This window comes from Anser anser (genome assembly GCF_964211835.1).
Source record: "Anser anser genome assembly, chromosome: 2".
NCBI lineage: Eukaryota > Metazoa > Chordata > Aves > Anseriformes > Anatidae > Anser > Anser anser.
Window position 1 is genome coordinate 111000139 of NC_139721.1, and position 27568 is coordinate 111027706.

At 41.7% G+C, this 27568-nt stretch overlaps 1 protein-coding gene across 6 annotated transcripts in view; it reads right to left on the minus strand.

Moving 5' to 3' along the window:
* Nucleotides 1-4492: 4492 nt before the first annotated feature.
* The window catches only part of MBOAT1 (membrane bound glycerophospholipid O-acyltransferase 1), a 57212-nt gene continuing 34136 nt past the window's right edge, over nucleotides 4493-27568 (minus strand). For all 6 annotated transcript variants that reach the window (XM_083822420.1, XM_083822421.1, XM_083822422.1 and 3 more), the window contains 9 exons: nucleotides 25421-25476; nucleotides 22093-22147; nucleotides 19184-19367; nucleotides 17313-17505; nucleotides 14246-14349; nucleotides 11216-11280; nucleotides 9709-9841; nucleotides 8349-8500; nucleotides 4493-6292 (listed from right to left, as the gene is read on the minus strand). In XM_083822420.1, coding sequence (XP_083678546.1) covers nucleotides 6160-6292; nucleotides 8349-8500; nucleotides 9709-9841; nucleotides 11216-11280; nucleotides 14246-14349; nucleotides 17313-17505; nucleotides 19184-19367; nucleotides 22093-22147; nucleotides 25421-25476 — 1075 coding nt within the window. In that variant the 3' untranslated portion in view covers nucleotides 4493-6159. The remainder of the gene's footprint in view (nucleotides 6293-8348; nucleotides 8501-9708; nucleotides 9842-11215; nucleotides 11281-14245; nucleotides 14350-17312; nucleotides 17506-19183; nucleotides 19368-22092; nucleotides 22148-25420; nucleotides 25477-27568) is intronic.

Genomic DNA, 27568 nt, shown 5'->3' on the forward strand with positions numbered 1-27568 from the left:
ATAATATTCACAGGGACATTAGATTAATTGGATTTTAATTCCAAATGACTGTGAAAGCAGAGAAGTGAGTCACCAGTCCATGCTAATGAGAAGATCTATTAAGGACCTTTCTCTGATAGACACATAGAGTAGGGTTATAAATATTTCATATTCAATTAATTGAATTTTGCCCCCTGTTATATGATGCTGCCCTGGAATGTTAATCAACTGGGACCAAAGAGAGAGAGAGAGGAAGAAAGAGAAGAAAAAAATTCTAAAAGAGAGGCTTGAAACAACATCAGAGCCATTCCCATCCCCAAATCCTCCCAGTTCACACAGTGCCTGTACATCAGAGTAGAGGCTTTCATACAGACTGCATCTGGTTCCATACAGTGGATAAATTAATGTTAATTAATCAGACAGTCATTTTATGAAGAACTGTGCGCAAAAGGTTATTTGAGCCCTGCTGCAAATAGATTTATAGGTATAATTGCCATGTTGAATGACCCTCTGTACACAGGCTCATTAAACTGGCCATCAGTCAAGACGTCTAATTGAAGCAGGCCAATAGCACGCCACCGGGACCATGTGGCTGTCTGCAAACAAAACCGCTCCACACAAGGCAGCTGGGAAAGCCTCAGATAATGCCACTCGCTCTCCTGCAGGCAGTTCCCAGCACCATCCTCCGTGCCCACCTAACCCCAGGCAGGAAGGGGAGAGGGGAGCAGGGCACTCCCTTTCCCATCGTGGCTTCACATCATCGTGAAAAAAACGTGTCAGGGGAGAAGCTCCCTGCTCGCTGTCCCTTGTCACAACCTCTCTGCGCATCTAGTTCCCACCTCCACTGTTATTTCTGCTGTCTGCTGCCCAAAGCCATGTGCCTTTCTGCTCCCCATTGTCCTTACTGAGGATTGTCCCTCATTCTACACACCCAAGGGGCTTGGCACTGCACAGCAAGGATGTGGGTAGCTGTGAGCTACTTGCTGCATTTAAATAAACTCATGGGGGTCACTTTCCGAAGAAAGAGCAGGTAGAGGTAGAGTCTTGGAGCAGTGGGATTGACCGAAACCTTGGGAGGGCAGGGGGGAAGCATCGAGGTGACTCAGCTCCTGCCAATCCCAAGGTACAGAGGTGCACGTGGCGGGAGCAGAGAGACACAGGTGCTCCAGATTCACGGTGGATGCATCTCCTCGCCTTGTGTCCGCTTCCTTGTGCCAGTGTGCACTCAGCCCCAAGAAGAGAGCTTAGTGTTTCTGTGACCCAGTCTATAAAAATATCATCTCTAAGCAAAAACTGTGCCACCTGCTGTGCATTGGGAGGTGTCATTTAAGAGTAAAAGAATGAAAACAGACCGCTTCAGAGCCACAGAAAGGTAAACCAATTAGTACACTTAAAAGTATTCAAGTTATTCACCAGATCTTTTGAGTTTGCCTTAAATTGTCTAGCTCCCTGATCAAATATAAACCAGATGTCTTTCCGAAACAAAAACAAAAAATGAAAGCAAACAAAGCACACTAATACTGAAGCCACCAAGGCAAGAATAAATAGGCACCATTATGAACAAAGAGAAATCCACGTGTCAAAGCAGTGACAACGTCACTAACTTAAAACATTCCTGAAGAAGAGGAGCACCAGCTTCCACCACTGGACAAGACAAGGGATGCTCAGCGTGTCGGGGTGCTGGCCGTGTTTCCCTTCACCCTGTCCCACGGTGACTGGTTTAGCCTCAGTGTGCCCCAAGCCCTTTTGCCATTACTGCAGGGCACGATGGTCTCGTGCTGCATCCAACAATGATTCAAAAATGCTCCCAGACCCGCTGCCACCATTCATGCCAGGCACTCCCAGGCAAGCTGCAGCGCTCCTAATCCAGATGTGCAGTGAACCATGCTACAGCAGAAAAGCCTCCAGGCAAGCCTTGGGTTTTACTTTCAGAATAGTAAATGAAGTCTTCAGGGCAGCCTTGGGGCACTTCTCAGCACTGGTTTTCCCCCATCCTGTGGTTCCCTTCCACAGGCAACAATTAAGTCAGGTGAAAGAGAGTAACCCAAGTTTTTAAGCATCTTTGCTCCCAATACAGCATTTCCTGCTGCAGTTTTTTTTTTCTTTTTTTTTTCTTCCCCTCTAACTAGATCTTTTCTTTCTGGGTCCAAAGCAGAGCCCATTTGTTATGGCACAGCTGAAAATCAGCAGCTCCCTGCAGCTAGCCTGGCTGTACTGCTGCAAAACCACCCAGCCGGCACGCTTGAATTTGCACTTAAAGCCTGCTCACCCACAGAGGGCACTAGCTGTAAATGTAACCGAGCAAATGCATTTCCACTCCGTGTCACACCAGCACTCTGTCGGCAGGCTGCGGCTTCAACCCAGGAGCAAATGCAGATGCTTCATGCACATCATCACTGTCGTCTCTAAGAAGAAAGGGAGCAGCAGGCTGGTGATGTGCGAAAGACTAGATCTAGATCTAGTTTGCTAAGCCTGCTTTTGCATATACAGAGAGGTAAGTGCAGGTTCACAGATCCTACCAATATCCCTACCAATGGGGTAAAAATCCGTGGCCTTCATACCCACCTACCTCATTTTAAGCAATGCAAAAATCCCAACTATGTGCTACGTATGCATGCAGAGCAGCCAGAAAGGGAGGAAAAATATCTGCCTACCTCGTATCCCACATTTGTACTGCCTCCTTTGCTTGGCATGCTCCAAGGGGACATGCAGGAATGTACTCAGGGAGGGGGACAGCTTACAGGACAGTAACGGAAAGTGCTTTGTGCTTCCAGCCCACCAAGGAAATTGCTGAGTTTTTGCTTCTTTAAATACCAGCCCCAGAGCTAAGCTGAAAAGTTTTACTCTTCATTCAGGCCTCTCTCCCAAGTGGACCTCAATTTCTAGTTTGATTTTAATGCTGCCAAATAGGTTGAAAAATAACAGCTAGAATTCGTCTTCAGTCCAAAGAGTGTGGAGGTTGTCTAATTTTTATATTCCTGTATCTAAAATAGAAACTTTGTTAAAAGAAATGTAGTACAATCTGCATTTTTCAGTTCTGTCTGATGGTCCCATATTTCTCTTTTATAAAACATCAGGATTGTTTTTGTCTCTCTGTGATCAGAGCTCCCCAGCTTTTTGCAGCACCAGAAGCCCAGAGAGTGATTAGAAACTAACATCATATTGGTAATCACAATCTTGTTGTTCAGTTGCTGAAGCACACCTTCAAGTCATAGTATTCCAAGAAGAGACCAGTAATGCCAGGCCGGTATGTGAGATCCCAACAACACGCATCCATAACCTGAATTTCTACTTTGGCTCTTAGAGTAAGTTACTGTTAGCAAAGGAGGAGTCGCCTCTAACTAGTAGTGTCTGTTCACAGTCTTTCTATAAGGCAGGAGTTTCTCCCCCTGAGAGATGACAAGGACAGGGAGATTCAGTGCAATGGATTTAGAAAGACAGTTCCAAAGCTAGTAGGCTTTTTTTTTTTCAAATGAATATTTCATAGTAATTTAAATCCAGTATTACTATTGCAAGACGGACTTGTCTACGTAAGCTGCCTAATCTACAGTAACAAAGTACAGCAAAGATTTTAGATTTCTTTTCTTTCAGCTTTAAGATTAGCCCAACTAGCAAGTTTCCTTGAGACGTAATGTTTCAAAAAAAAAAAAAAAGACTCAATTTTAATTCATTTAGCATATCGCATAAAACCCACACTAACAGTTCTCCTTGAAGCCCAGGGCTCCTGTTTTCAGGCAGTTGCAGACTGAGAACACAAACTTACGGGAGAATAAGAGTTTGCTCCCTAACCCTGACTTCATCACACTGTAGAGGCTGAAACCTGCAGCGGAAGTAGATGGCATTCGAGTTAGCAACTTCATCTCTCATGAAACCCTGCAGAAGATGCTCCACTGGCAATGCCTGGCCTCCCCTACGCACTCAGTTCAGGAGAGATTGCAGGCCAGGGCACGAGCACCGTACATACAGATCACAGGGCACAGAGCACCGGATACAAACCAGCAACCCCTTAAGGTGCATTTATTTTCCAATGCAGGTGCTGAAAAGCTGACGTGATGGAAACGTTTGCCTTCTGCAGACTTGCTGAAGACTGGAGTATATGAATATGCCAGCATCCGAGGGAGTTTTGCTAATGTTTTTAATCTCCTTTCTCACCCAAGGAGCAGCCAAGGTTTGATCTAGCCCAGTGGGATGGGAACAGCTCCAGCAGGCAACACAGCTCTCACAGCCGCTCTCCGAATGAATTGTTAGGTGCCTAAGATGCAACTCAGGTACATCAAGGAGGAAAAAAACACACAGGGACAAATAAAGACAGGCCAAGTTAGGGACAGGTCCTTCTTCCACAGACATACATGGGTGTTTTCTTGTCTTTGTTTCAACAGGAGCACAATCTAAAGCACATCTATCCCGTAAAATCTAACAGACCTAAACAGCTCCCTTTCTGTGAGGTGCAGATTCATTCACCCATTTTCACATTTGACTTTCATTAGTAATGCCAGGCAGTGACGCAGAGCAGTTTGTTTATTCAGATCAATCTTTTAATCCCATCTTGCCTTCAAAATAAATTACCAAATAAACTCTTCCATGAGCAATACTCTAAATCATGAGGTGGTCACAGGACAAAATCTTCCCACCACAGAAAATAAAATCAAACATTTTTAAAACTTGTTTTAGTTTAGCTGATTTGTTTCCTCCCAAAACATTAGGATTCTGCAAAATTTTAATCTGACATGAAAATCATAGTGCAGTAAACAGCAGATTCTTTGCTCAATCACACACCAATTACAGAATCAAACAATACCAATACTTTAACAAGAGAATTGCTGCTACAAAATCCTGAGAAAAACATTCCTGGAGAAGGGTGAGGTTTTTTTGTTTTTAATTATTTAGTTGTGTTGATGTGTCCCGTCAGTCTGTTTTCCTGGGGTAAGTGGATTAAAACAAACAATTTTTTTTTAATGACACAGCACTTTCCAGCAAGTTATCTCAAAGCACTACAAGTCCTTAGAAATTAAACCTCACAACATCCCTGTAAGCTAGGGACTTTACAAGCAGAGAAACTTGCACTGAAAGGCTAAATCACTTGTCAAGATTGCACAAGGACTCATTTCTGACTCATGTGTTCATAGCCCATCACAATCTTTATTTTGTACAGAATTATTTATTATGACTGATAATTACTGTTCAGGTTTCATTTTAGTGTTACCCTGCTGGAAAGTAACCCCTTCACAAGACAGGATGCTTTGGAGTAACAAAAAGTCTGATCCATTACAAACCTTTTTCAGATTTAACTCATAACAATGATCTTTAACACTCTAGATCTGCATTGCTTCTCAGTCATTTTCATACTGAGATGGAAGTGCTGCATCACTCTAAAACTGCAAAGTAAGGCTGATGTAGCAATGAGCACTGTGTCACTAAAGAAGCACAACTCTACAGACCACAGGGTGCACATCCCTTCTTTTACTAGTTTTTTCTTCCCCCCTTTTGTTTTGCTTTTACTTGGCTTTAGCTTTTGGCCAAGGCAGTTGACAGTGTTCCCAGACACCTATTCCCAAGGGACTTGTCTTGCCCTCATACCAGCAGATGCGACTCCGAGGAATGTGAAATACCTTTGCTGCCAAGCTCAGGCTGCAGTCCCTGCTCTGGGGTTTGCTGGGGAAAACCCTGCGCAGAAAGCAGGCAGAAGGCAGCACCAGCATGTTGAGCAACCTCTTTTCTATGGCTTTCTACTCATAACATCTCTCTCCTCAGCCAAGATACAAAAAACCCTCCTGCCAGCCACCCACAGCACCAAACTATCAAGCAGCTGATCTAGCTCTTTGCTAGCTGCTTCCTGTCCCTTTAATCACCAGATTCTTTGATTAATAATTGTATATTTCTGTAAAAGGGCAAAAATGCCTCTCCGTGTGAAAAAGTTTAAATATATAAAAACACTTCATAAAAATATTTATTAAAAAAATCAAAATGCCCCATGAGCCTGTAAACATAGCTTGTAAATCTCTGTTAACTGGAGTCGTTTGAAATGCAGTCTTTCAGGCTCTTAACTGCCCTATCCAATAAGATTTTAAGATAACCGATAGAAATGCCACTTGTCTTGTACTTCTACTCCCATTGCTCCCTTTTTTCTTCTTTGTTTCCAATATGACAGTTTGTTTCCCGGTGTCGGCAATTTTGGAGATATCATTTGTCTTTGCTTTTAACAGAGTTCTTTATGGCCTCATTCTGAGGCTTTCTTATGGACCGGGCTTGAGGTCTGATTGGTAACACGAGCAACACCAGGATGCTTAGAATGTGCATGTGAAAATACATGGACCTGGGAAAAAGCAGAAAGAGAATATTACATTTTTATTGGTAGTAAGATGAATTGTACAGCCTCAATAAGCCCATGCAGAATTTAGTGCTAAGGGATGAATGCAGAAAGTATGAACATGACCTAGTAAGGACCAAAATAAACCCTTGATTCTCACGCAGCCTATGCGTCAATGAAAATGTTGCCATGGATGTTAATGAGGCAAGGAATCAATCAGCAAACACTAGAATCCAAAGTCTGACAGCTCGGATAAACTCACGTAATTTAACTCTAGACTTAATACAGTTCATCTCTCTTTTAACGTTAGAGTATACAAGGCTGCATTCTGAAGAAAAATTCTTCAAGCTTAGGACATAAAATTGTATCAGTTAAAAAATAATAAGCAGCTGAATGGAAAAGAAAAAAATCATTTCAAATGCTGAAATCTGAAATAAACCAAAAGTTCACCTCTTATCTGAGGAAGGTTAGATAATGGCAACTACAGAAGGATCTTGTTTTTGAAGGCTACTACTAAGGGACACTTTAATTTGATATCATATTAGATATAAAATATTTTTATTTCAAATAATTTGGTATACACAGGATTGAACAGAAACCAAAAACACTTAAACTAGCCACATAAGGCAACTTGGTGCTCCCAGTTTGGGAGCAGTAAGGTCCAGCTCTTAACCATGGAAATGCGCTTTTGTATGGTCTCATTTATGCTTTTTACCATAGCTCTTAATTTCTTTGCAAGGTGCTTACTACTGCTGTTAGGTGTGTGGTGCTCCGAAAGTTCACGCCCTGGTCCAGAGGCCTACAATTTCCTTGCTTAACATTCTCTACATTTAGGTGTTAATTAAGTTCAAATTCACTAGGGCAAAAAAATACTAAGGTGATGATCCAGTTTTGGGCAAGGGTAGAAAATCATTTTCTCTGCTCAAAATTTGGGTAAAAGTAACATTTCTCCCTTCTTAGACACTGCCATAGTAATACCAAGTTCTTTACACATATTTGTTTCTTTTGTTTTAAAGTTAGCAATGTAATCTCACATTTATATTTACTACATGGAATGGCCTCTTGTAGCACAAAGGGAACAAATTTACACACGTGGCAAATTTATAAATGAGTTTAGTGTTTTAGTCTTTTCTCTCCCTTTTTGTTCTGATTGCTCTTTACTACTTTTGCCTTGAAAGAAGAAAAAATAGATATTAATGTGGAAACTGGGAAAGCATTTTACTAGAACTAGGAAAGATTTGGAGTCATTTCTATATGGTAAGTTTTCCGTGTTGAAGTACAATGTTTTAAGAAAAAGGAAAGAAAAGGTCAAAATTAAAAACCTTTCAAACAGACTTACTGACAGCAGCTGTCTTGACTATCAGATTAATGCTTTTATTTTAGAGGAATGAATCATCTTTCTTCTTAACCAAAACCTGTTATTCTGACAGTTCACTGTAGAATCAAAGAAAAGTAAAGCCATATAGAACAGTCTCCCTTTTTAAATTATTTCTGAATTTCTCTATTTCAAGTTATGTTTACTAGAGTATATTCAATATACTCTGCAAACCCAGTGCTTATTTGCACTTATTTTTGAGGGACCTACAGAAGTATTCACACACAAAAAGAAAAACATAATGATTTCAAGAAGTAATAATCTGTCAGGTACCCTCCTATCTCCTGCTGATCAGTCACCTCTCCTGCTCTGTGCAGTCAGCAGCTGGAAATCTGTTCTTGTCTCATCGAGTCCTTCCTACTGTCAAGTCACATTGTTCTTAACCTCTCCAGCCTTGACCACTGCTAAAGGCTGAGACTTGACTGCTTTGAAAAAGGAAGTTGAGTATGTGAAAAGTCAGATTAAATAACAACACAAAAAGACTGAGAAGCAAGAGAGAAGGGCTCTACCTTGGCACTACTAGCTAATTAAGTTACAGGAGTACAGAAATCGCTCCTTACGTTATCAAATATCCTGTTTGAATTCCTTTCAGATCTGACGAAATGCCAATTGCCTTTCAGCGTGGCTTGCATTATTTAACAAAGCCACGCTGGTCTGAGGTGCCATAGTCAGGAGGAGAGAACTTACTTGTAAAACTTAACTGTGGGCTCAACAGCCAGCATCACAAAGGGTGCAACTGTATAGCAAACTGCTAGTTGAGTGACAACCCAGGTAGCAACGTCATAGGCTATCTTGAGAGGCACCGATGAGAGGAAGTAATGTCTGCAATTGCTTCTTATCTGCGTGTCAAGGAAAAGTAAACAGAAAATTACATAAATTCATTTCTTAGGCAAAGTCACGCAAGCGTACTGCAGCATATGTATTGCAGTTATTATCAGCGTTATCACCAAAAAGTTTACATACCCTTTTGAAAGCACTGAGAGTAGGAAGGCAGGCAGAAGTGCATTAACTGTCATATCTAAGATCCCACAGTTAATCAGTGGTAAACAGAGAAGTGTCCCAATTTCCTCTGCCATAATCAGCAGAGCAGATTCTCATGCAGGAATCTTGGACAATATCCTCGAGGAGGGAAGTTGTTACGATCTGATCTTCCTCCCTCCCATTTTTTTTTTATTACTGTTTTTCAACTGTGAAACAAAGTTACTTTATATGAACAAGTATGTGTTTATACCTGCTCAGTTCTCTACAGATTTGAGTTTAACTTCACATCTAGTGAAATGGATCCTCATAAATGAGAGGCAAAGCACATGTTAAAACAGTATGCTCAGCAACTTGCTATAGCCATAGGGGCTAATACTGACCATTAGCTTAATTCACCTTTCAAATAGACCTGGTTATTAATCCACATTCAAACGCTGAAAGAGAACAGAGGGGCTTCCCAGCCCTGTCCAACTGGCTGGTTCAGCCTGAAGGATAAATTGCACCAGTGATAAATGCAGCTTCAGTGAGACATGAAAGCTGTTCTGCCTTTGGTGGCTCTACCCAAGACCAGGCCCATAGACACAGACCCCAGTTCACCCCAACAGTTGCATCCACATGACAGCACTCCAGCTTGGGCTAATGCTCAGCCTATAACAGTTGTAGAAGAGCGGACCCAAAGCTAATTACAAGTCAGCATCCATGCAACATGAACTAGCAGAAGTCTGGTCTCAAGCTTAACCTTGAACACCATGCTAATTTGATTGCACAGACATAGCCAGTAGTACTACCAAACTCCCACCTAACTATACACTCAAAAGCAATGTTTTCTCTGACAGCCAGGGGCAGTATTGCAGCACGCAGAGAAGTAGTGCTGGCTTTAACTGTTGGGGGTTCTTTGTAATTAGCATTAATGCAGAACAAAATTTCAGTGAACATCAATCCCACAGAGGCATGAAAGAGCTCGCAGCAGGGACAACCTGCTTGACTGTGCCAGGGTGGTCCCTGCAGCTGATAGCTGGATAACATCTAGAAAGGGCCTTGGAAGAGAACAATGAAAGGTACATACTGCTCTGGCTGCGAGTGTGATAAGGATTCCAGTGAGAAATGTAAAATAATATCCAGGATAGATACCATGCCACAGGGCTGACAGGATAAATGTTAAGGCTGTAGGGTACCAAGGAGCTCTGTCATAGCAAACACTGTGAAGAGGAAAACAAAACAAGAGACTGAATACAGCAGAACAATGGAAACTGCAAATCCCTCTCAGTTTTTAACATCTTATTCTGTTTTCTTACAGGTCTCATCTTGCCTCGGTTACAGTCCAGGGCATAAGGTGTTCTCCCTTTGATAAAATGGAAGGTTAGATGGAAAGAGTTAGCAAGCTTTTATGCACTGCGTATCCAAAGAGTGCCTGTACAAATACTCCCACTGCTCTCAGCAATCAAATAAATAGAATAGCAGAGAGCATGGAAGACTTCCCATTCAAGTTTATACTTCTAATCTGGAATTGCACATTACTCTTCAAAACCCTGACGGTAAATCAAGAGCAAGTAGAAGGACAAACAGACACCACCACACCCCTCGTGGGTGAACAGAAGTATTTTTAGGCACTGTTATCTGAGAGATGCTGGGAACAACAGGGAGTGCCTTTAGCTATTGCAAAGCAGGGGATTCCTGCTAATTTTTGCAGCCCAAAATCTTACTCCAAAGATGGAAATGAATGATATCAGTTCAAGAATATATTATCAGGTCTATTTGGCTACCTGAGTTTAAACAGAGATGCTGTGTTCCAAAGAAAATAGTAAAGATAATGTATTTCTTACCAGGAACATCATTTGAATTATGAAAAATAGGAAATGGTAAGATAACATTTAACAACAAAAATAGTCACAATAACCATGATATATTTGGGCCTACACTTCAGACACTGCGTTAACTGACTGTACACTGAGCTTTAATCGTGCCAAAAAGTGTAACAAGTAACAGGAGACAGTTCATCAAAAAAAAATGGACTTAAGCTAATATTTACATAAGCCTTATCAGACAGAGATTAAAATTGGATCATCTCAGTGCTATAATAAGTCTCTTCTCCATATCCTAAACAAGGACTCAGTGGAAAGCTTCTTGTGGTAACACCAAACTGGATTACACCAAGGCTCCGAAGATTCGGACTTCTCCCCAGTTCTAACTGAAATGGATCCCAGTGACACAATGAGGCTTGCCTCCAGTCATAATATGCATGGGAAACATAATATAGCGCCATGAAACATTACAGCAAAAACAGTGGAGGCAGACACCAGCCTAAAAAATGCCATCAAAATGCTATTACTTTTCATTTTGGAATATCTGAACAGTTCATTTCTGGCTTTGCTGCTCATATATAAAATGTGGACATTTTAGCACTTGCAACAACAAAACTTCATAGCATCAAAACCCACTGTGTTCCACCAGCCGTTAAAGAGAGGGAACAAAGAACAAAACACTATACATTGATAAGACTCACCATCATCTTTTTTTCAGGCCATCTAAGGTTTTTGGGTCTCACAAGCAAATTGCTGTTTCATCCCACTTACCGTTTTAACCAGGCAGCTGTCTGAATGTTCCAGTTTTCAATGTACATTTTAAAACTTGTCGCAGTCTAAGAAAGAAGTTCACATGAAACATTAGCACTGAAACATTTAAAATAATACTTGTATTTTAAGTTAGAGAAGTGATAATACACGGGAAATATTTATTCTAGTAGCTAACTATTGTGAAGATTGTGCCACAGTCCATCATTACACTAATATATTTTGGGAGGGACATTAACTAGGTTGATTGCTCACTGCCAGCGCTCAGCACTTGCTTTGTCTTGTAAAATTAAACACAATGTTTAGTTATTTTTCAAATTATGGGAAATCTGAAGAGCTTTCTTGTTCTAAACGTTTGGCCTTCCCACAGCTCATAAACAGCTTCATTTCTGGAAGAGAAATCTTGCCACCCACTACACAGTCTGGAATTCCCTAGAATGCTATTAAAACAAAGTGTTATAAAAACTAAAAGATGTGCATTATTATTTGGAGAAGGAAGGAGGAAAATTGCAAAAACACGGACAAAAATAAATTCAGGACTAAATTTAGAACTAACTTTCAGTTCACTATCCAGCTTGAGAAACTGGAGTGGACTCCAGGGCCCTGGGGAAACTACCTGTACCTCCTCACAGCATCAGTTCCCCGGCTTGAGGGGACTGCTCGATCCTGTCCAGCATCAGTTCCCCTAATCCTGGCCAACTCCATCTCTGGCAGTTCCCTGTTCCCGCTCCCCCTTGCTCCTTGCTTGCCGACAGAAACTTCCCAGGGTGTTCTCATCAAGTAGGAATAAATAACTGGTCTCCACTGATTCAGTGAAACTACATTATTTTGCGCTATCAGCTGAAGGCATGGGCACACCAACCAGAAGGAATAAAAACAACAGTTTCCAGGGGGAATATTCAGATACTTTTGCCTTTTCACACAGAATCCTGATGATCGGCATTGCATCCTCTGTTTAAAAAGTTAAAAACGATTAGCAATTCCCAATGCAGCACTGCCACATTTTAATTGCATTACTGCATGACTGCACCAAGACAAGCCAAGAAAAATATAATTTCTCTTCCAACTAATATTGTCACTCTTTCTTGGTCTCCTTTAAGTTCCCGTTACTCTACCAAGAGAGAAAGTGGTCACCGGCTGCCAGAATATGCATGCTGCCAAGCTTTTCTTCAAGCCCTCCCCCACACATTTAGCCACCCATGTCCTTTTAATGTCCTCACAACTCCTGACACATGCTTGTCTTCATCCAACCCCTACAGTCCAGGTTAGACTGTAGCCACATTTAGCACTCAAGTTCCCAATCCTTAGCAGTTTTACACATGAAAGTGGCTATCCTGCTCAAAATGCACTGCACAATCACACTTATCCTTTAACTCCCAGAATTGCTGTTGGTGCATACAGGAACAGTTCAAGGCTTACATGAAGCTGTACCCTCTGTAGCCTCTCTTCTTCTCATCGCACACATGACCAAATCAATGGAGGCCTGATGTTTTGTTTTGTTTTGTTTTTTTTCCCTGCTGACTCAGATGCTCTTTCAGATAAGACTGGGAAATTTGGAAAGCCACAGTACATCATCCCTCCTGGCAGGACTTCTGAGGCCGGTATGACCCTTCTGTTTTATGATCCTGGAAATAATTTCTCCACCCTGATCTCTGTTGCCCATCTGAAGGAAAAAATTTCTGTGGAGCCCACAGTTCAGCAGGTAGAGGAGAGCAAAGGCTCCTGTTTCCTATGTTTGGCTTTACTGAAGAGCACTGCCTACGCTTCACTATCCTCATTCAAACAGGAATTGCCCTAGCCCATCTAGGCAGGAATTGTTTCCCGCCCTGAAACTGAATTAGGTATTTATTCAAGATCCCTGAGTGGTACCTTGCATGCTATTGCTATCGAGGAGTATAAAGCATTTTTGGGATGTGTATTCTGTACTGCTCAAGGAGAGATGTATAATGAGGATTAGGGTGAAAAAAACAGAGAAAGGATGTTGAGAAAGTGAGAATGTACATACTTTCAGCTTTGGCATTTTTAAACATTTTTCAACTAACAATTACAGGGGCCATTTCATTTTTGAGAAGAGCTATTGAAGCACACTTGCTTAATCACAGGTCATTCAGCAATAAAGCAGTTAACTTGCTGTTTTCATCTGCTTTTCCTTTTAAAAGCGTAACTACAGAATTACAGGGGGAAGTTCCTCCTATTTCTAAAGGAAAGAAGCCTTTAGAAAGCAGTTTTAGACATGTAAACATTTTTACATCCCCCTTGCACTCAGAGAATATTCTTCAGAGCAAACAAATAATTATACTGGCCATCTCTTGCATACAAAAAAAAAAAACACACACACACACACAAAAACAGTTTATAAAAGACTAATGGATGTTAAAAGCATGCTGCAGTCACAAGAAATATGTGTGACAAAGGTTTGAGAAATCATGTGGTTTGCTGAACGGAGCTCCAGATCAGCCACCGCATAAGCTCTACATGGCCCTGCCAATCCTGTTCAGGTTACTCGGTTTGTACCTGTTACCTCTTGCACCCCAGCTTGTTTCCATTTACAAGAGGCACTTCAGCCATACGCAGAGACCCAAACTCTTTCATGTGTTTGTGCAATGCCTATTGATGTGATGGCCTCTTTCACTACCACCACATATTTCAGCTGGGTTATGAAAGGGGAACACTGCAAGAAGCAGATAGATGCAATACACCACAGATGGTGAAGAATCATAGCTGCAAGCAATTTATTGACCCGCTGAACTCAGCCACAATCCACAGTAATTGACTGCTCATTTATTAAACATCTGATTAATCATTTATTAGCCCTCTATAAACTATTTACAAATGCAACCTGAATACAGAGCATGACAAAGGTGGTGTGACAGATGCTATTTATCTGCCCAATAGATAAAATACAAAACCTCTCAAATTAAAGAGAGGCAGCCTGGTGGCATGGACTTACTTTCCTTCTAGCAAACAATCTCCCCATTATCGTGGCAATTTCTCTGTGCCCATTATGCTAATGTGGCCACTCCTTTAACTCACCTCAATGTTCCAGATATTTAAATTGGACAACAGGTCCCAGCGGAAAGCACCTCTCTCATCAACTCCACTGAATCCATAACCAGCTGCATTGTTGACTGCATCTGCTGCGATATCAAAGCAAAATGGATCAAATCAGACTGCTGGAAGAGCCGTGTTCTCTTACAAGTCTGTATGTCACTGCACACACATTCAAGCCATCTTTGTAGTAATTAGCAACTTCTTTTTCAAAAAGAAGCTTCCTCTTAGTAAGGGGGCATTACTATACGGCAACACAGAAGAATCATTTCCTGAAGAGGAAAGATGAGCTACTCCTTTGACAGAAGAAATAATAATAATTAAAAAAAAGAATAGGAATATTTTTTCCTATTATTCTCCTCTTATCATACATTGGAGATAGATGTAAAAGAGTTGCCATATTTATTAATATGTAATTAGTATTTTCCTCAAAAGGATATCTGGATGTCCCAGCACTTCCCAGAATTCAGAAAAGCTGTAATGTCTCCTAGACATGATCACCATTTTGACGAAGAGTTACATCATGGTTGTTTTAATCAGGACTTTTATTCATACTTTGGTAGACAAAGCCTTTATCCTAAACCCATTGTTCAGCGCCTCACTAAAGTACCCGACCATCTCTACAAATCAAATATTGAGCAACTTCAATTACAGACTTAACTACTACATCTGCAAATAAAAGCCTGGGTAACAGTAGGCATTTCACATGCTGTGCTCCCACTTGCTGTTGCAATGAAGCACAGCAAAACTCCACAGGCTGAATGAATTTCTTGCTCTTCCTCAGGGTACGTGGGCAACTATTTCCCCTCTTAGCCTTGCTTGGGAGCCATCTGGTCACTGGGTCTTAAATAATGCTTTTAATGTGCCCCTGCCAGAAATGCTCTCTGTGTACCAAGAAAACAGGAGGGGCTCATTACCTATAGATGCAGCCACCACTGAGGAGATGGGAAGAAAAAGGAAAGCCAAAATACAGGTAGGTAGGTAAAGCTTATCCTTCTAGATTGATTACATAATGCAAGCCTGGAATAAAACAAGCTCTAAAAAGGTCAGAATTTATTTCCGGAGACTGAAAACTGATTTTGCTTTGTAAGTGCTACAGATTTAGGCACAACTTCATGGAGAAACCCCAAAGCACAACACTACAGAGAGAACCTAATTAACAACAACAATAGCAATAAATAAATAAATTAATAAGCAGCCTTCTCTAATCTGAAACTTCCCATTTACTTTCCACTTTACTAAATGAGCTAGATTTTACTGATGGAAAGAAAGAACAGTCTCCCATTTTTCAGATCTCTCCATGTATTTTTTTATTTAAAAAAGAACCTTGTCTAAAATTTACTGTATGGCCCGCCAGTGCCTTGCTATGAGAGCAGCAGCAAGCTGCAAGACCCATAGGACTGTGCCTGGAAAGAGACTGCCACACCAGAGCAGAGGACTTCTAGGTTTGCTCCTCATTGCTCGAAGGGTAGCAGGGACTGCTTAGTGTTTCTTTGACAAATGCAAGAAATCAGAAATCCAGGGGCACAGCAACACCACGGACCTGTTGGCCTTTTGCTTCACACAAGGATATCTACAGAACAGCATGGTTTGGGCACAAAAGCATCTCAGCTGCCCAGCCCTCAAATTAGTTGCAAAACCCCAACCTCCACAAAGTCCACCAGAGGTTCCCCTGCTGACTTGGACAGCTCTGGCATATCGCTTTTGCTCTGCACAAACCCTTGGATGCAGGTGCTCAATTCCAAATTGCTTTCATCAGTAGCTCTGAGTCAAGCTTGCAGCTATGCTCCCGTGACTATTGCTACTTCAGGGAGAAGCTGAATTTTCTGTCTTTCCATGGATCTGGAGGAATTCAGCAGCACGGCTCTCGCACAATGGCATGACTGTCCTCTTCTGAGAGCAGGAAGTGTTTACCAGCAGTTTCAGCAAGCACTTTTACAGTGCCTTGTGCTATGCCACAGGGAGCTAAACAGCAAAAGGATAAAACATCTGCTGTTTTGTTGGCCAGATTTGTAACACGAATAACAGAGACCTCACCCACCAGCATGCAATGCATGCTTTTCCTGAAACCCCTCATCTGTAAGATATTTCTGCAGCCCCTAAGGCTCGCTCACTCCTGTCACAAATCCAAATTCAGATAATCTCTTTGATAATGGTCTTTTAGTTAGCTATGACACTGGAAAACTTGCAAGTGACAAATTAATATTGGATCCCTCAAAAAAAAACTTTCTGAGCAAACAATTCTTTATCCCAAAGCCTTTCCCATCCTACAGATGCCAGTCCTCAATGTTCTTTTCTTGATCCAACTTGATTTACTCCCAGCAGTTCAATTACAGCCTCACAACAAATTTTCCTGGTTCTTTCCATCCCATCCCAATGACACCCTTCTCAGTTTTGGGTGTATGTATCACTGTAGGATCTCCCTACATGCAAAGTCTTGTACTACCCACAAAAAAAAAATAAAAAAAAATCAGTCACTCAATTTTCAACCTAGGCTAGAAGGATTTAACTCCTCACACATAGACAGGAATGGTGACTTCTAAAATGAAGTAGGCAAAATAGAAAAAGATTATTCTGACCATTGGTCTAGCTGGTTTCCAATATTGAAGCCAAATTTTTTTTTTTTTCTCTTTCTAATGAACTCTCTTCTATCTCTTTTCCTTGCAGAGGTTCTTGGGTCCTTCCCATAGCCTTCTTCATTGCCCACCTGCCCTGTGGTTCTCCAGTCCTCTCTCGGTCGCTCAAGGCTAGCCCATGCACAGGACCACAGAGTGCCTCTGAGGCAAAGCCTAATTCTAGTTCTCCACAAGAACCACAGCTTTCTAATACAGATGCATGTGCTAAAGATGTCTCATAACGAGAGAGGTCTGTACATCATAGCATACTTGCATACATACGCTGCCTACAGGAACGTGTATATCTCCTGGATTAACTACAGGTCTAGGGACTATTTTATTTCATTTACTTCTCACTACTTCAGCCCTCCCAAACCCCCTCCCCACTTATGAACTGATTTGTTACTCACAAAAATAAGTGATGCAGCCAGACTTACCTAACGTCCACGCAAAGTAATACTTTGGTTTTGCTGCCTGTGTAACAACATACAAGTAACCAAGTCTTGATAAGAAGGGTGTTTTATCCAGAAATTCATTATCAACAATATATGCCATAGGAAAGTTCTTGGTAAGTGTCAAGAATAAAACAAGAGATACTAGTGTGATACACAGCTTGTACATCACTGCTCCCTAAAAAAGACAAAAGACAGTGAAACATTCATTAGAAGCATTTGTTTAAGGGAACAAAAAATACCAGTGCTCGTGGCATACAAAAATAGTGTGATTCAAGAACCAATAAAGTTAACAGTGACTAAGTTGACAATAATTTAGAAGGGGTGATGAAGAAAAGGCCACAGTCCAACCTTATGTCTAATGTAGTTTACTGAACTAACTATAGTTGAGTACAAGTGAGAATTTATAGTCAAAATTGGCCATGATCTTCACAGACTCCTACAGCAGTTAGTGGAGGTCCTAAAATGAGAAAGGAAACAAACAAAGGAAACAAACAAAAGCAAAATGGAAAGGAGAAAGCTTTCCTATATGTACTGTTGTCTCTTGGAACTAAAGACTGAGCTCCTTCTAGAAGCCAAAAGCTTCACTATTCGGTACAGCAGCAGTACAATTGTTCAGCTGCCATCCAGGTGCCTTGCTAAAAAACACTTGACAAAAAAGCATACACACGTGTACCTTTCCATGATATAGGGTATCTGCAACACCATGCTTGCTTCTATTACTGCTCTCTAGCTTTTTATATACTAAAATTATTGCCAGTCATGTCAGTAGTTAAAAGTACTAAACTAATGTGCGATTATTTTTAAATGGGTACAATGCAAATTTTAATATTCTCTGCAGACTTGCATCTAACACAAGATTGGCCTTATTCTGACCTCAGTAATACTAACGTAAATCAGAATTAACACCACTGAAGTCAGTAGAAATACAACTGTATGCAAACAGGAATCAGATACATAGCAGCAGATACTCAACCTCAGAAAAGACATACTGCACTCACTCACAAAGCTATGCATTCAGTGTCACTTTAAGACAAGAGAGAAGAATCTGGTTCTCACACTGTTATCCTGTCTTACAATAAGGTAATTTATAAGAAGGTCTTACATAGTATTGAAAAATAAAACAAAGGTGTTGCACTTATCCTTCTTAACCTTGTATGTGAAAAATGACCTCCAAGTAATTTTAAAGAGTGAAATTCTCTCACTTATTCTTCTTAACCTTGTATGTGAAAAATGACCTCCAAGTAATTTTAAAGAGTGAAATTCTCTCACTTATTCTTCTTAACCTTGTATGTGAAAAATGACCTCCAAGTAATTTTAAAGAGTGAAATTCTCTCACTTATTCTTCTTAACCTTGTATGTGAAAAATGACCTCCAAGTAATTTTAAAGAGTGAAATTCTCTGGCAAAGCACCTGGACACACTACAGTTTCTGATGGGTCATGATTCCTGTACTCCCAATGTATTCTGCATTACAGGCAGGATTTGACTTTTCTTTCTGACAGATGTGCTATTTTCTTCTTCTGTCTGGAGCTGAACTGCAATTGATAGTTATTAGAACCTGCAGAATGTTCCCACTGCTGCACAAAGGACACCCATTGACCAGTGACCCATTCTGCAAGCCAAACACATTTGGGGAATTCAAGGGAAGACACCAGCCCCTTCACCTCTGACCCTGTGATAAAAACAGCAGCCACTTCACAGAGGAAAAAAAAACAACAACAACAACCACTACTAACATTTACTGGCAAGATAATCCAAAAATGGTTTTCCCTCTTCATTTTTAATTATGAGAATCCTGTACAAAGCTGTACTCTCCTGCCCTTTGCAATCAATCTTTGTCAGTTTAAAACTTACAGTTGGAGAAGGATCGGGAAGTCTGTCATAACCCTTCTGCTTCCAGTTCACTTCTAATAGTTTCATGTGCACATGCCTCCCTTCAATGAAGGCTATATAATCCTTGTAATTGCTGCAAGGCCCAGCTATGATGCTCATAAAATTGAGGAGATAGCTTAAATACTCCAGTAAAGATGGTCTTGTCCTGGGGAAATCATCCACACACAACAAAACAAAACAAACAAAAGTTAAACACAACAAAGGCTTCAGTGAACACTTTTTCTTGTACTGCCTGCTTCAGTCCTCAGCTCTCTCCTACCACCTCCCCCCCAGATGAAAGCATACTGTATCTTTTTTGGGGGGTAAAGATGAATCACAGCCTCTCACATATCCCAGTGATGTCTGGCAGATGGCAGTCTGAACAAGGGCAACGTGGAAGTGCACAAACTACAGGTGAACAAATCTGATTGCTAAAAGCATTGTAGTTTAAAAATAGTCAGAAATCTAACTATCTGCTCTCAAGCAAATTGACTTGCACATTTTGGCCAGGCCAGCAGTAACAACAGCAAGAAGCTGGTAGCTGTTTTGGACACCTGCCTGGTAAGTCATGGACCAGTAACGGCTGGCAGACCACAGGCTGAGTAACACCAGCCTCACCAAGCTGTTCAATGCAATACTTTGTGTTGTTATGCAAACTATAGGGCAGGGAGCTTTTGAGACACCGACTGCCAGGGCTGAGAGGAGCTCTCAGCCACCCTTCTCAAAGCAGCTGCCAGCACAGTTCAGCCTTCTGAAAAATGGGAAGTGTGATGTGAGACACACAGCAACAGAATGAAGAGGCACTCTGTCCTTCTGTGCAAATAAAGGAAGTAATCATGTGTATTGCATCATGGACAGGAAAAGGAAGTATGGGGAAAAAAATGCATAAATCAAAAGACATCTGAAGAAGAAAGTCAAAGTCCATTTTAGTTGCTATTTCCATTTTGCAAGTGCATAACCCACAAGTTCCTGTGGGAGTTTTACCATTAGATGTAAAATGAGGATTCACTGTCATTGCAACAGATTAGTAGGACAGAAAAGAAAGATGCGCAGGCCTCTCACTGCTAGTGTAGTTTCTAAAGTGCTGAGCTTGCTTTATTTACGTGACAGAAAAACACCCGTATCTATACACAGCACTGAGATACACAGTGCTCTCCATTAATGTGCTAATAGTCACCAAAGTAAATAAGGACTCCCCCCAGATGAGAACAGGAACTGAGGCACAGTGCTTTAGGACACTCCTGTCCAAGATACAGATGGACATGCATAAACCAAAACCTACTTAAAATTCTTTCAGACTAAAACATAAATTTCTATGTTTTCTAGCAGAAAAATTAAGCAACAGTTAAGCAACTGCTGTTGCCTACTTTTATTCTGAAGCGGAATTAGTTTGAATAAACAGTTAGCTTAGCCAGGATTTTCTGCATTCACTCTGCTGGTCATTGTAGATGCTAGTGTCTGAATGATACATTGTCTGGTGAAAACATTTCACAGAAAGATGTAGCAAACAGTTTGGGGTAAGGCTCATCTTTCTGTTCTGTAAAATTGTGATGGTGATTTGGGCTTTTGAGAGTAAGATAAAAATAAGAGTAAAAATAAAGTCATTAGTTTCAGCTTAGATTGTGCACGTGGGTGGGTGGGGAGACATGAGCAATGCACGAAGGAATGTACAGAGGATGAGTAAGAAACAAAAACAGATCAAGAACAGAGGGAAGACAAAAGGCTGTATTACCAAAGGGGATTTAAAACTCCTCAGTTATGATTTGTCTGCCACCAACACTTGAGCTATTGGCATACACTTCTATATTGTGAGCTCATCTACAGTAAAAGAAAAAAAAAGAAAAACAACACAAACAGCCTGTTTGGTGAGAATTTGACTAGAATTAATCATATGGCCACAAGGGCCCACTGCAGTTGAACGTTATTGCTGTGTGCTTTAAAAACAGGCAAAAACATATGGGCCACAGCAGAAGTTATATAAGTCTCCCTACAGGATTTTTGCTTTTCAAGAAACTGTTCTCTGCTTGCTTTTAGAAGCTCAAAGGCAGATTTTCTGAGGGCTCTATGTTCTGCCTTAGAAACAATTTCCTTGGCCCTAAACATTCACTTCATGGTGAAAAGTAGTTATGAGAGTAATCTAGTTCTTCTGAAAAAAATAATTCAGCTGTATCAAGAAACAAGAAAGGAAAAAAGATGCTTGAACATGTGATTAATATGCTGTCTCCCTCTGAAAAAGGAGAAGATTAGTCACATAACTTGAAGGACTAGGAGTACTAATGTTATGGAGGGAGATAGGAAAAATAAAATTTCACTGAGAATTTTGGTGAAGAAAAGCAATACTTAAAGTGTCAAACAAAAATGGACTTCTGGTATGCAGTAGTTTGCCAGCAGAGGAAGAGCATTCTATTGCGGAAAAATAGTGTATCAGAGGTAAAATGAAGACAACAGACAAAAAGTCTGCACAATACAACCTTAGCCAGAATATAAAGAATTTGATTTCACCAAAGACCACTTTTGTTGCACATGGAGGATACATTTAAGTCAGTGAGATGTTGCCATGACCTTAAGTGTGGTATTGACTAGCACAGGGCGATAAAGGCAGAAGCCCTAAGCCAAAGAAATAGAGAATAGAGCAGAGAAGTTTGTGCAAGGAAGGCACTAATAGCGCCATTACAAAAACAAAATTCCTCAAGTAAATAGAAAAAGCAAGAAACACTTTTATCCTTTTATGAACTGGGAAGAAGCAGGGAACATTTTCATGGTTGGACCACTTGTTACCTCTGACATTGCAAAAGGAAAAAAAAACACAACAAACAAACAAACAAAACAACAAAAACTAAACTTCTTCAGATGAAGTTAAACATATATCAATGGGTGAATTAAATTCTTACTTTACAGCAAGCCGATTTTGCTCAGCAGTAAGTTCCTCAGCTTGTCGCCCTATTCCTGTACAGAAAAGTTACATTAGATCTTTTCAAAAGCTGAACACTGAAAGCCACCCCCAAAGCCTTATGTTTGCATCCCATAGATAGGAAGTTCCTAAAGCCATAGGCTTCAATATCTCTTGCCACAGGCAATTTTCAGATAGCTCAATTCCCAACTTTTAGGTCAAGTATATTCACGTTCCCTCTACCCTGGTTCCTTACCTCATCCCCCCTTTCTCACCCTTGCTAGGCTTTCAGGAGGAGTAGTCGTAGTATTCCCACACACACAATGCAACTCGCAATGGCACCAACTGGCAGCAACCCCCAGCAGCCTCTGCTAACGGTCTGGTGCTGGAAAAACCTCTGTTCCCAGAAGCTGCTGCCTCATTTAAGCTCCAGCCTCCTGCTGGCTCCTTGGTGAGAAATGGAGCATTTCACAGCAGGAGGATCAGTGGAAGAGAAATGGGCTCTCAAGAAACAGAAGCTTCACTAGTGTGAACTAGCAGCCTGGCTGCCTGCTGCTGGAGCAAACCAAAACACACATATCAGTAATAATCTGCAATTTTACAAGGTCCAGTCTGGAAGGGCAACCTCCTGTTGAGTTCATGTGACTTTTGGGGCCAGAGGCAGAGCACAGAGTCACTACCCAAGAAAACTATACAAAAGTCTTGTATGATGGCCAGTGTGTAAACAGCTGTCACATAGCAAATATCTTAAAACCTTCACTCTGAAGCCTTAGCTGTGCTTACTGTGAGAAATCCCACTGGTTTCAGCAAAACTCACCGCAGGATGAGTCACACCACTTGATGCCGAGCATGCATATATATACATCTTCACAAGATCAGGGGCTTGGCATCACTTAACATTACTACTCTTGATGCACTGGCCATAATTACCAAGGCACATCCACATGGCCCATTTTCTGAAAAGATTGCTTATAAGCTGCTCATATGCGTTCTCTCTTCACTGTTTCAGTTCCTAAATACTGGAAAGGGCATGAGCTCCAGGGAAACTATTAAGCACTTAGTTACTTAAAGGGCTGGTTATTTTGTTTGTCTGTTTCCATTTAAGGCAGCTGCATTAAATTTTTACAAACAGATATTTGTCACCCATGCTTGAACTGCAAGCTGCCTCCATTTGAACAACTGCTCCATGTATGGACATTCACAATGTAATGAGCTTTTTCCACTATAATTAATCTGTAGGATTTCTGGTTTAAGACACGCCGGCCACTGCTGCTATCTCTTCCCTTCTGACTGTTCATTTACCTTCAGCATTCTAGGGGTACATGTAGGCTGCACACCACTGTGGCACACAAGTGATACCAGAGCTAGCTGGCTTGAATAATAAGGGCAGAGAATACCCAGTGACTTTGTTGTGAAGGTTAACAAGGTCAATTAGCCCATGCAGAGCTTCAAGCTGCACTTGCTTATAGCCAGCTAGAAGTAACAGACTGTATTGGGCGTATGTGACAAGGGTTTGGTAGCAGGGAAGCTGTAGGGCAGAGCCTAGCAGCTGCCTCTGTGAGCAGAGCCCAGCAGCTGCCCCTTGTCAGACCAGAGCCAGCTCCAGCCGGCTCCAGAAGGGACCTGTCGCTGGCCAGAGCTGAGCCAGGGAGCAAGGCTGGTTGGAACTCAGTGAGAACAGATTTAAGAAAGGGAAAATAATGGCTGGGCAACAAGCAGCTGGGAGAGTGAGGAGTGAGAACCAGCCCTGCAGCCCCCAAGGTCAGTGCAGCAGGAGGGCAGGAGGTGCTCCAGGCACACAGCAGCAGTTCCCCTGCGGCCTGTGGAGAGGCCCCTGGTGGAGCAGGCTGTCCCCCTGCAGCCCACGGGTCCCACACGGAGCAGATCTCCACGCTGCAGCCCGTGGAGGAGCCCCCGGTGGAGCAGGTGGATGTGGCCTGGAGGAGGCTGCGGCCCATGGAGAGCCCCCGCAGGAGCAGGCCCCGGGCCGGAGCTGCAGCCCGTGGAGAGGAGCCCACGCAGGAGCAGGGGGTCTGGGGGGAGCTGCCGCCCGTGGGGGACCCGTGCTGGAGCAGTTTGCTCCTGGGGGATGGACCCCGTGGTACGGAGCCATGTGGGAGCAGTTGTTGAAGAGCTGCTGCCTGTGGGCAGCCCCCGCAGGCTCAGTTCGGGAAGGACGGCATCCCGTGGGAGGGACCCCACGGGGAGCAGGGGCAGAGAGTGACCGTGAGGGAGCGGCAGATGACAAAGCGTCAGGGACTGACCGCAGCCTCCATACCACTGCACTGCTCTGGGGCAGGAGGTAGAAGAGGGGGCATGGGAGGGAAAGTATTCTTAGTTTGCTTTTAGTTCTCACTGCTTTAGTCTGTTAGTAATAAGCAATAAATATTAACTTCTCTATGCTGAGTGTGTTTTGCCTGCTATGGTAATTGTTGAGTGATCTCTGTGTCCTTGTCCTCGAGCCCTTTCCATTGTATTTTCTCCCCTTTTTTCTTTGAGGAGGGGGAGTGAGAGAGCAGTTGTGGTGGAGTTCAGCTGCCCATCAGTGTGAAACCAACACACAGACCCATTCATGTAAACTTGGCTTGAAAACAGTGCCAAACCCTGCAGTTTGTATGTGGCCATCACCTACATCCTCGATCACAGCAATTCTAGATCAGGTGACTTATTTAGTCACCCACAGCTTATAATTCAGTGGGCATTGGAAGTTCACAATGCACCATCAGCAGACGAGCAATAACAGTACTGATGACAACTGGCATTTCTAGTCTTTGCACTGTACTAGACACAAGCATTTTACTAGAAAATAACAACACTCTTTGTCACAGCACAATGCAAGAATGAAGACAACATTATTTTGTCTGCAACTGTGCTTTTCCCAGCACTGGGAAAATGCTACTGAATTCCACCTTTCACAATTTATGCAGCATCATATAACTGAATATAACCACGATAGCACAGATTTGTTACATTAACGTTAATGGCTGAACCTATGTATCAAATACAACTCTTGATTTTTGAGAGTCAAGAACCGATTCAGAAAGCTTAGTAGAGTTGCACTTTAACATCTAAACAGTGAATACAGGTACTAGATAAAATCCCAACTGGGCACCAAGGAAGCAGAGCTCCCAGAGGGGAAAACAGTTATCTTCATTACTGCAAGGACAGTTTGACCCCAGAAAACTGATCAAAACTTGGAATTTCTTGTTTTTTCCTCTTCACTTGGAGCAACTCACTGTACTACACTCATCCTCTCTGTAAATCAACCACAAAATGCTCTGGAATAAAAATGCTGTCTTCAGGACATGCGAAAAAATTCCCTTCCTTACCGTCATGTAGTTGGCATGCAAGTGTTGTGATCTTCTGTGTAATTATCATCAGTGGACTGTAACAAAGACAGAAACAACAGTTACACATCTTGTAATACAAATTATTCTCAACTTTCTTTCTGAATGTCTTTATCCCTTTAAAAGGCATAACTGTGTTAGCAACAAGTGGAAAATATCCAATTAAAACTGAAGGAGGAACTCAGGCATAAGACAATTGCCTGAGTTCAAAACAACCCCACAGTTACTTGCACTGGAATTTTTAATTGCTAAGTACACACAAAGCCTTATTTTATTTCTCCCCACTGTGCATCACTGCAAATTGTAATTCAGAAGAAATCACACTGCTAAGGAATAGAGGCTTCTGTAGTCCACTGTGCTCCGCTCCATGCAAAGACCTGTAGGATGCAACACTAGAATAGAATAGAGCAATGCCGCTGTAATGTAACTCTGCCTTTCCTTGCTGTTACTCTCCTATCAGCTGTCTGCTCAGTGCCCTAAACAAATGTTGACTCTGCAAATACACTTGCTTATTTGCACATGTGAATAGTCCTGCTGATAAAGTGCAAATACCAGAACAGCTGTCAGCACAGCACAGTTTCCCCCCACTTTTTGGCTGGGTGACTGCTGTGTGGACAGCCTGCCCATGATGTACCATCCAACTGGGAGTGTTTGGCACATGGGATCTGGAGTTTCCCAAAAACTAGCTAGCTCTATCTGGGCTTACAGGCTACAGCACCAGCAGCTTTGGGGACAAACACACAGTGAGGAACAGCTATTATATGCAGTTGTGTTGCTTATATTTCCAGTATCTGGCTTTACAGAGCTTCTTAGCTCTGTAGGTAAATGTGAGCCACCACAGCTGAGAAATAGAAAAAAAGGCAGCAGGAGCCAGTGCCCAGGAGAGACCAGCTAGGAGCATTCAGAGGTACCTAAGTAGAAAGAAGGGGGAAACTGTGGGGAAAACTAATCAGTCCTTCACAGGGAAAGGCTCCACGGCTAATTGCTGGAGCTTTTGGAGGCCTTAACACCAAACCCGGCATTGAGCACCTGTAATTTGGAAGAGCCCATGCCAGGAAAAGTGAGTGACGAGTACCTGCTGACCTTGCCTCTCCCCATCTCTCTGCTGCTATAGACACCAGCACAGGGTGCTCATAGGTGCTGCTGTCTACAGCCCTGAAGTTGTAAAGGGTGATAAGGATATATATTTACTTTAAAAGCGTAATTTATGATGATTACATGTAAAACCAGTTCCACAGAGGAGATTTGTTTTCTCTGAGGATTAATACAATGGATTGTTTCTCAGTTTTGTCCTAAATTATCAGCCTAAGTCATATAGAGGTTTCAGCTTTGAACACTAATGATGTCTTCAACACTGAAGTTAGAACAGGAGTTTGTGTGCCTGCTATTTATAGACTTTCACTGCTATGGGGAATTTTTTAAAGAGAGGTAGATGATCACTCCAAATTGTATAGCTATTTATTTTAAACACCATAATATATTTTCTGGGATCCAATGAAGGAAAAAAAGTTGAAGGCTTTTTCTTAGCTCAACTACTGGATTTTCCACATCAATTTCTCAAGGTAAGGAAAAAAAAGTTACATTCAATGATATCTCTATCTAAAATATTAATGTTCTGCAGAGGTTTTCAAGAGATTTCAAATAATTCTTCTCTAAACTGACCCACTCGCTATAATCAAATGTAAACCCAATAGCTAAGATAAACTGCTTGCAATCTGGTTATCCTGCTGCGATAAATCAAATTGATTTTCAAGGTAATTAATATGCTGAGCATGGTAAACAAGAATACTGGAAGAAGACATTTTTTATTCAGAAATGGTCTCTTTTTTAATATTAAATATGGCTAATCTGTTTCAAGAGTCCACATGTAATTCCATGTGGGTAACTTGCATTTTCTGCCCAAAGACACAGAACATGCAAAATCAGTCAATTTCTTAATCAGAAACTATTTTTATGGTTTCAATCGTCTCCACTTGAAATGTTGGTAAAAACACTTGCACATAAAATCCAGAACAAACTTTGGTATACGAAGATCTGGAATACAACTGTAACACAAGGGTATGTGCAGCATCTCTCATTGGGTCACCTAGATCACTGATTACAGCTAAAGAATGGCCAAATCCAATAATG